General features: G+C 37.1%; 1 protein-coding gene across 1 annotated transcript in view; it reads right to left on the bottom strand.

Annotated features, from left to right (window-relative positions):
* CFAP70 (cilia and flagella associated protein 70) overlaps window positions 1-10,612 on the bottom strand; it is an 87,257-nt gene that overhangs the window by 44,313 nt on the left and 32,332 nt on the right. The window contains 5 exon segments of the mRNA XM_015562111.1: window positions 3,721-3,856; window positions 6,411-6,494; window positions 6,678-6,717; window positions 6,719-6,846; window positions 8,836-8,970. Of these exon segments, the coding sequence (XP_015417597.1) occupies window positions 3,721-3,856; window positions 6,411-6,494; window positions 6,678-6,717; window positions 6,719-6,846; window positions 8,836-8,970 (523 nt within the window).

Consider the following 10,612-nt stretch of genomic DNA (forward strand, 5'->3'; position numbering starts at 1 on the left):
CCAGGCCAGGCGGAGGGCCCCCTCCTTCTCCACGAGTGCACAAATTTTTGTGCACCAGGCCTCTAGTATTTGTAAAAACAATGAACACATTATGGGAATACAAAGAGAAAACAGAGGGAAAGTGGCAGAAAAAAATTTTGAAGAACTGATGGCCAAAACCTCCAAATTTGATGAAATATATGAATCTAAACAACCAAGAAGCTTATCAAACACCAAGAAGGATAAAACTAAAGAGCTCTACACTAAGATACATTATAGTAGAATTGTCAAAAGAAAAGAAAATCTCCAAAGCAGTGAATTTAGTGACTCATCACATAAGATTAATAGATAATTTCAATAATCTCAATACAGATCATTTCTCATCAGAAACCATGGAGGCCAGAAGGCATTTGGGTAACATTTAAAGTTCTGGGGGGAAAAAAACTGCCAACAAGAATTCTATATCCAGCAAACTATCCTTCAACAATGAAGGAAAAATTAAGACAATCCCAGATAAACAAAAGTTAAGAGAGTATTACTAAGATCTACCTTATAAGAAATACTAAATGAAGCCCTTCAGGCTAAAATGAAAGGAACTCAAAGGTAAATGAGAAAATGAAGAACACTGGTAAAGGTAATTATGAAAGCCATTATTATTGTACTTTTGGTTTGTAACCCCTCCTTACCTCTTTTTTTAGAAGGCAAATGCATAAAATAATAATCATAAATATTTGTTAATAGGTATACAATGTATAAACTATAATCTGTGACAGTAATAATAGAAAGAGGAAGGGATAGAGATATATAGGAGGAACCAAGTGTATAATATTAAAGCTAAATTGTTACAAGTTTAAGATGATCATTGTAATCCCCAAGGTAACCATTAAGGAAAGAAAATAGGAAATCTAAATGGTACATTATAAAAAGCTAATCAAATATTAAAAGAGCAGTAATGAAGAAATTCAAGAACAGACAAGCAGATTAGAAATAGATATGTAGTAGAAGTAAATCCTTTATCAGTAATTGCATTAAATATAAATGGGTTAAATTTTCCTATTAAAAGGCAGAGATTAGTGGATTGGATTTATATTTTTATGTCCCTGTTTTTCCCCCATTCACCCCTCCTCCCCATTTCTGCCCACTCCCCAGGCCTTCACCACACTATTGTCTGTGTTCATAGGTTATGCATATATGCATATGTTCTTTGGTTAATATCTTCCCACCTCTCCCCCGCTTCCCTCTGAGAATCATCAGTTTGTTGCATGCTTCCATGTCTCTGCATCTATTTCATTTGTCAGTTTCTTTTGTTCATTAGATTCCACATATAAGTGAGATCATGTGACTGGCTTAGCATAATATTCTCCAGAACCCTCCATGCTGTCTCAACAGGTAAGAAATTCTTTTTTTTACAGCTGCATAGTATTCCATTGTGTATATGTACCACGGCTTTTTTACCCACTCATCTACTGATGAGCATTTGGGTTGTTTCCAGAGCTTAGCTATTGTAAATGATGCTGCAGTGAACATAGGGATGCATATTTTCTATCTGACTGGTGTTTCAGGCTTCTTCGGACATATTCCTAGAACTAGGATGACAGGGTCAAATGACAGTTCCATTTTTAATTTTTAAAGGTAATTACAAAAACAAAAACAGTGTCCATCTGTCTGCTGTCTACAAGATACTTCCTTTAGATATAAGAATACACAAAAAATTGAAAGTAGGAGGATAGAAAGAGACATCCGATGCAAATAGTAACCAAAACAGAGTTGGGGTGGTTATATTTCTTGAGAAAATAGACTTGAAATAAAAAAGATAATAAGAGATGCTGAAACCGGTTTGGCTCAGTGGATAGAGCGTCGGCCTGCGGACTGAAGGGTCCCAGGTTCGATTCCAGTCGGGGGCATGTGCCTGGGTTGCAGGCACATCCCCAGTGGGAGATGTGCAGGAGGCGGCTGATCGATGTCTCTCTCTCATCGATGTTTCTAACTCTCTGTCTCTCTCCCTTCCTGTCTGTGAAAAATCAATAAAATATAAAAAAAAGATAATAAGAGATAAAGAAGAACAATATAGATAGATGATAGATAGATATCTAAAAGGTTTCAGACAGCAATAAAATATAACAATAATAAACATATATGTACCTAATAATAGAGACCCCAAATATATAAAGCAAAAATTGAGACAATTGAAGGGAGAATTAGACAGATCTTTAATAATAGAGATTTTAATACCCCACTTCAAAAAAGGGTAGAACAATCAGACAGAAGATCAATCTACACTAATAAAAGAGAAACATGCAAATCAGTGTCACTCCACTATGCCCACCAGCCAATCAGAGTGACTATGCAAATTAACCTGACAAAGATGGCGGTTAATTTGCATACACAGGCGCAGAGCAAAGACTGAAGGCTTTGGCCAGACTGAAGAGGTTTGGCTTCTCCACTGCAGCCGCAGAGGAGAGGCCAAGCCTCGCTGAGGCCAGAGGGGAGAAGCCTAGCCTCACTGCAGCTGCAGCGGAGAAGCCAAGCCGCTGAGGCCAAACTAAATGCCTGGGTCCCGGGTGCCGGAGGAAAACCAGTGCTGGCAGCCAGGGGAAGGAAGGCCTATTGCACAGATCTCTTCGTGCAATGGGCCTCTACTTAGAACATAAAAGACTTAACAGTATAAAGCAATTTGATCTAACAGACATATACAGAACATTCCTCTTAACATCACAGAGTACACATTCTTCTCAAGTGCACATGGAACATTCTGCAGGATAGACTATATATCAGGCCACAAAATAAATCTCAATCAATTTTAAAAGATTGAAACCATATAAAATATATTTTCTAATTACAATGAAATGAGAATAGAAATCAATAACTGGAAGAAAACTGGAAAACAGGAAAAGTCACAAATATGTGGAAATTAAGCAACATGCTTTAAAATAATAGGTCAAAGAAAAAAATCATAGGCAAATGAGAAAATACTTTGAGATGAATGAAAACAAAAACACAGCATACCAAAACTTATGGAATGCAGTGAAAGAAGTGTTCAGAGGGAAATTTACAGCTCTAACTCACACAATAATATAATACACAACTTAACTGTATATCTTAAGGGACTAGAAAAAGAGAGCAAACTGAACCCAAAGCTCACAGAAGGAAGGAAGTAATAGAATTAGAGTAAAGATAAATGAAAGAGAAAAGAAACACAATAGGGAAAATCAATAAGACAAGAAAGACTGCTTCTTTGAAAAGATCAACAAAATGATAATTCTTAGGTAGATGGACTAAGAAAAAAGAAAACAGACTCAAATTACTAAAGTCAGAAATGAGAAAAAGAAAAAAGAATGCCATGAACAACTGTAATCAACAAATTGGATAACCTAGATAAAATGGCAATTTCCTAGAAAAATGATCAAAGGACTCTGGTACAATTTAAAAATAGTTTCTTAAAAATTACATACTAGTATATTAATGTGACATGGAATATGTGTTCATATAGTAGAGTGGCTTTACAATAACTCTAGAAAGATAAATACCAAGGTATTAAAAGCAGTTATCAATGGGTGAGTAGAAATCTGTGTGTCTTCATACTTTGTGGCTAATCTCAATTTCTCAAATTTTTTATAAAAGGCATATACTGCTTTTATAGTAAGAAAATATAAGAAACTTTATTGGGGGGGGCAGAAAATTGATGTTTGGCCTAGGGAAAATTACATTTATGGTCACAAACTGACTTCCTTTTACTTATACCTAAATTGCTTTTGTAAAACAAGTATGAGAACATTGCTACACACCGTTGGGCCAGCTCCTCTGGCAATCGCTTTGGAACCAAGGCTTTGTTCAGCTGAATCTCCAACACGATGTATGTCCCTGCTTCTACATATTGCTGTAAAGACATTTTTTTCTAATTTATTCTTTTCAGTAAAAAAAATATTTATGAAAAAAATCGTAACATAAGGTAATATTCACAATATAATAAGTGAGAAAAGTGCATCGACAGCTATAAATATAGTGTAATCTTAACTTAAAATATGTTTTACACAGAAAAATAACCAGACAGAAAAATAACAACAGTGGCTATCTCTTGCAGGGAAGGAACCACTTTCTCTTTTATTCTTGGAAACGTCTACCCCAGCTGAAGCCCTGTTCAACTTGTTCAATACCTTTCTTGGAACTATTTTAGGTGAGTGCCATTCTTTCTTCCACCAAAACTCTTTCATGAGTTCTGCAGATATATTCTCCTCATAACCTCCCGACATTCCCACTCACAGCCTGCTCACCACCATCTACCAACTGCAACCTGATGGACATTTCTACCCAGATTTTTGCTAGCATCTTAAATGCAACGTGTCCAAAATCCAACTTATCATTTCCCCTATATCAACCTCTCTTTTAAAGTTTCTCTTAATGATTGTGTCACCCTTCCAGAAAGAAAGGCTTGAAACCTGAGTTACCTTTAACTTTTCTTCATCACCTCAAAGCTTCCCGGTTCCACCGTGCCTCTGCAGGTTTCTGACTTTCTCTATGATCTCTTCCTTAACTCAAACTGTCATCAATACTCATCTGTACTCTCAGGAAAACCTATAAACTGACATCTGAAGTCCCTACTCTAAGTTCTGTTTCTCTTTTTCACATCCTTGCAAGAGTTTTGCCTTGAAACACACATAAGGGCTTATTTCCACATAAGTTTAAAAACCTTTAATGTGAGTCCCTAAAATGAGGCTCAAGACCCTTATTACTTACTAGAGGCCCAGTGCACGGATTCATGCACATTGAAAGTAAATTAATTAGAAGGTGGCCGGTGGGGCAGGACTGGGCGAGACGGGCCGGACATGCCCTGGAGCCAACCTCCTGTGGTACCGCCCTGGCCGGCTGCACCTGGGGTGGTGCCAGGGCTCAAAGGGCATCTGTGGAGTGAGCAGGGTCCCTCTGGCAGGTGGGGTCCCTTGGCCCGGCCTGCAGGGATCGGACCAAAACTGACAGTCTAACATCCTCTGAGCGGTCATCACTCTACAAAGTTGCTGTCGCTCTGTTGCTCGGCAGCTCCTGCGTTGAGCATCTGCCCCCTGGTGGTCAGTGTGCATCATAGCTACCAGCCGGTCAGTTGGCCGCTTAGGCTTTTTTATATATACTAGAGGCCTGGTGCATGACATTCGTGCACTCGGTGTGTGTGTGTTGGCGGGGGGGGGGAAGGGTCCCTCAGCTCAGCCTGCACCCTCTCACAGTCCAGGAGCCCTTGGGGGATGTCCAACTGTTGGCTTAGGTTCACTCACCTTAAGCGGGACTAAGCCTGAATTGCACATCCTTAGCACTGCCACAGAGGCAGGGGAGGCTCCCGCCATCACCACTGCACTTGCCAGCTGTGAGCCTGGTCTCTGGATGAGTGGCATCCCCCTGTGGGAGCCCACTGACCACCAGGGGGCAGCTCCTGCATTGAGCATCTGCCCCCTGGTGGTCAGTGCGTGTCATAGCAACCAGTCATTCCACTGTTCAGTTGATTTGCATATTATCCTTTTATTATAAAGGATAGGTAGAATTAAGTCCAAACTTTTTAGCAAGCCTTTCAAAGCCTTTCTACAACCCAGATCACTCTCTCTCTCTCATTTCTCACCTCCTAGAACCTCTTCTTTTTTTCATTTCTCTATACCAGCAGTCGCCAACCTTATGAACCTCATGGAACACCAGTGGTTCACAGACCATTGGTTAGCGACCACTGCTCCCAAGGTTTCCTTAAACCAGCGGTTGCCAACCTTTCAGACCTCAGGAACCACCAGTGGTCTGCGGACCACTGGTTGGCGACTGCTGCTCTATACCATTCATTGAATTAATTGATGTACCCCAAATTCTGCTATCTTCTTTGTGCCTTGACTCTAGCTGTTCCCTGACCCTGAAATGCCTCTTCTTCCATCTTCATCTGGCAAAGGCTTCTCTTCTTCTTTCACTACTTAGCTTGGATGCCACCTCTTCCATGAAGATTTCTGAGATTGCCCCATTCTAGTAGCTACTAATCTGTTTTGTTGGAGCCCACACAGCACTTGTATGCATTCCTCTACTACAGCATTCATCAAAATTCTGTATTGCCATTGGTTATGTACCAATTGTATTTCGCCCACCAGACTGTTGAGTGTCCTGAGAGCAGACGAATAAATGCTGCAGATGAGGCATCCTTGCATCCCTCAGAGTGCTCAAAATAGTAGCATTAATAAAAGACATAAATTTTTAATGCTGGAACAGTCCTTAAAGTTAATCTGGTACCTATTTGTTTCAGTAAGTCTCAGCAAGACAAAGAAATTTACCCAACATCAGAAACCAGTCATGGTAAATAAGGATGGTAATTCAATGAGCATTTTCCTGAGCATTTCCCACTACAACATACTACCTTACTCAGTAAAGGACTGATGAATGTAAACTTAATTTTCCAACTCTTTATGCATAGTTACCTGTCCTTCTGGATTGTAGTTTGGAGTGGCTTCCAGAATTTCCACAGCTGTATCTGAGCTCTGAGATTTTACACCAGATGCTGGCTGAAAGAAATGAACATACCTTAAAAATGAAATTCTTATATGGTCTTTACAATGGCAGGAACACTAATCATTATGTTGCATCAAAATGCAAATCAAATTGAGGCAATTCACCAAATGAGAAATAAGTGTAAGCCTCTGGAATGTAACAAAATCAGCAAAATCATCACCTTCTCAACAACCTACCATATCCCCAGATCTAGGCCTTCCTTTTATATCTTTTTCTTACTATTTTATCTTCTTTCAGGTTCTTAGAAACAACTGGTTTGGACAATGGAGAATTAATTCCTCCTACTTTGTTATTATGAAGCAAATTATGCCCAGTATCCCGGAACAAGCTAAATGAACATTTGGTCTGAAAAACAAACAAACAAAAATTTCAATGAATCATAGGCAAATAAAAGAAATCCACATTATTCTTTAACATCACTTAGTTTCCTAGATAATTTCAACATTGTAGAAACAAAGAGAGATGGGGGAATTAAAAAACTCTATTGCACCCATACTTGTTGAGCAAGTGAAACCATCACAGAAGCTAGCTGTCTATTTAAATTCTTAAGAGAAGACTTTTCAACTCGGCTTGATTTTGTATCTCATTAACTTGTTACCAGACAGCTTTTCATCTTTGGCACATAATTTCAAATTAACTTTAAATGGTTGAATTTATTTCTGTACAAGAAACATTATTTAATTACTGGTTTATCAATTATGATTAGAAGAAGAGGGGCAAGTTTACAGTTCAAAATAATAACTTTGCATGGGAAAATTCAACTACAATGCCTGGAAAAGAGTCTTACAGAAATTTTAAAATTAAACAATATGGATGAATGTAAATATAATTTATACTGAGTGAAAGAAGCCAGACTCCCCCCGTCCCCACCCTCCCCCGCAAAAAAACCCAGAGGGATTGAACAGAAGTAGGAGAGAAGGATAACAGGAAAGGTCACGAGAAAACTTTGGCCAGTAATGGGTATTCTTACTATCGTGATTGTGGTGATAGTGCCACAGATGGATACCTATGTCAAAAGCTTTAAATTGTGCCCCTTAGGTATATGTCAGTTGTACCTCAATAATGCTGCTAAGAACATGGTCCCACAATTTTAAAGAAAAAATTATAAATACTAATCATCACTCAAAGTCCTAAATTACTGTGTTTCATAGAGTCTAAAATGCAAACTTTTTCAAATTTTAACATCTCTAGGAAATGAGAACATTTCATGTAAGTGATATTGTACAATATGTAGTCATTTGTGTCTTTCTTCTTTGCATAAAAATTTTGAGGTTCATCCATGTTATAGAATGTATCAGTAGCCCATTCCTTTTTTTAACAAAACAGCTTTATTGAGATATAATTCACATTTCATATAATTCACCAAAAATACAATGATTTTGGCATATTATATTATTTGTAATCCATTCTTTTTCATTACGGAATAATATTCCTTTGTATAGATATACCACATTTTGTTTATCAACTCATCAGTTGTGGACATTGGATGGTTATGAGTTTTAGGCTACTGTGAATAATGCTGTTCACAGTAGCCTAAAACATTCACATACATGTGTTTGTATAAATTCAGGTTTTCAATTTTCTTGAGTAGATTCCTAGGAATGATTTGCTGTGTTGCATGGTAAGCTTATATTTAGTATAGATTTTTTAATAATATAGTTGTTCTATTAAATATTGAGAGTACAATATTGAAATTTCTAAATGTTACTATCGAATTGTCTATTTCTCCTTTCAATTCTGTTGGGGTTTGCTTCATGTATTATGAGGTTCTCTTGTTAGTGGTGTATACATTTATAATCTATGTATACACTTATTTTATGTAATAATTTATAATTTATAAATTCTATCTTTCTGATTAATTGACCTTTACTCATTATGGCATGCCACTCCTATGTCTTTAGTAATGTTTCTTGTCTTGAAGTCTATTTTATATGACACAAATATTGCCACTTAGCTCTGTTACATTTTCTACTTGCATAGTATGTCTTTTCCATTCTTTTACTTCAACTTATGTATGTCTAAATCTAAGGCATGTTTGTTTTAGACTGCTTATCATTGAATCTTGATATTTTAAAATCCAAGTCTCATAATCTCTGTCCTTTCATTGGGGTGGTTAGACTACTCACATATAATATTATTGTTGAAATATTTGGCCTAAAGTTTTTGAGATTCAATGGCAGAATGAGAGCAAGGCTCTATATTTAAAATCCCAGTATATCAATTGGTTCCAAACATCCATTGCAAAGATATATAATCTTTAGCATGTATATGTAAAGTAAGCAAATATAAAAGATAAACTGGTACAGATAATATCTTCTATACAATTTTTCTGACCTTTTCATAGACCATGCTGTCTAGATAAGGGTAAACACGAAAAGCTCCCCGAATCCTCTTCACACCTGGATACAGCAATGGGACCATATTAACATAAGCCACACCATGAAATGAAAGCGCATTTTCATCATCCATCTAAAGGAATAAAACCAGAGACCTATTAGTACCATAGAGCAATGTAGTATATAAGGTATGGAGCTCTGACTCAGCAATTCAAAGACCTGGCTTTAGAAACTAGCTATGCTACCTAAGTAGTTGACTTTGGGGCAATAGCATAGACATTTTGGGTCTTCACTTCTTCTTCTTCTTTTTTTCAAATTATAAGGGAAAGTTTATTTAGAAAGTTACAGAGATAGTAGAAGGGCCCTAGGAGCCTATGAGAAAAGGAAGAGAGATATGCACCTTGAGGGATGAAAGAGGGAAGATTGGCCCTGGGATGTGCTACAGAAAAAAGAGGAAAGGGGAAAGGAAGAGGTGGGGAAAGGTGCAGGCATGCTCCATAGAGAGAGCTGTGGGGTCTTCATTTCTTTATTTTCAAAATGGGTTTAATAATACCATGATCACTGAAATAATGCATATAAACAGTGTTAATGAATAATAAAGGCAGTTGAATAAATACACTCAAATTCATTAATATATATATACAACAAAAAAATCAATTTTATCATGTAAAACTGTAAAAAACAACAACAACAACAAAATTTGAAAAGAAATCAGAAGCTGTGGCTTTTAGTTCTAGTTCATAGACTCATATGAATGAAAGTGTCTTACAAATTATCTGGACCAGTGTTGACAAATAGGCTTTAGCTAATGCCTACATTCTAATCAATTAGAGTACTGTGCTGAGAAAGATTCTGTATCTTTATCTGGATTCAGAAGGAAAAAAATTCTTTGATCAGTACTATCTGCCATGGATGAAGGAGGATGAATGCCATCATGTATTTGCCATCCCTAATTTTATCTAAACTCTCATTACAAAGATGAAGAATATGTCAAAAAAAAAATAGATCTTAACATCATTTTAATGGCTATTTGGTTTGCCATAAAAAACTTTTATAAGAAAAAAAAACGGAAAGAAAACCAATTTAATTCCCACAAGATTAAAAGTAATCTCTTTGATTTTACCTATTAAAATAATTAGAAATTAGGTTAAAGTCCTATGATCATATAATAATATTATGTTCTTTAGAAAGCTAAGGAACCTTGTTTTATATATTACAAAGGGAAAAGTAGCAGTATTTTTATTCTTCCAAAAAGTCCATTTTAAAATCAATAAAAATCATTTAGGTACTTGTTAAGTGTATGGTATATGCCATGAATCATGCTAGGTACTGTGGAGGATACAAAGCAGTCTACAAGAGGATCAGACACAAAAGACCAGACATACACAAGTAAAACAATAGAGATCATGTTCTAGGCCTGTGGTCAGCAAACTGCGGCTCGCAAGCCACATGCAGCTCTTTGGCCCTTTGAGTGTGGCTCTTCCTAAGCCAGGGGTGGGCAACCCCTGGCACGTGTGCCAAACATGGCACGCCAGTAACTTTTGCTGGCACACGAAACCCTCTCTTATAATCTTCCATTTACAATTTTTGTGAACATTTGAATGACTTAAAAATTAAATTACAAGGAACTGGCGAGACACTTGATGTTATGTTTGGTTACATAAAGGTTTTTGAAAAGAAACTGGAAGTCATTAAGAGGGATGTGGATGGTGAGAGATTTAGATATTTCCCAAACCGCAAGAGGCACATCAAAGACCTCCCAAAAGGGGAGAAAA

The sequence above is a fragment of the Myotis davidii genome, unplaced genomic scaffold (assembly GCF_000327345.1).
Source record: "Myotis davidii unplaced genomic scaffold, ASM32734v1 scaffold134, whole genome shotgun sequence".
Taxonomy (NCBI): Eukaryota; Metazoa; Chordata; class Mammalia; order Chiroptera; family Vespertilionidae; genus Myotis; species Myotis davidii.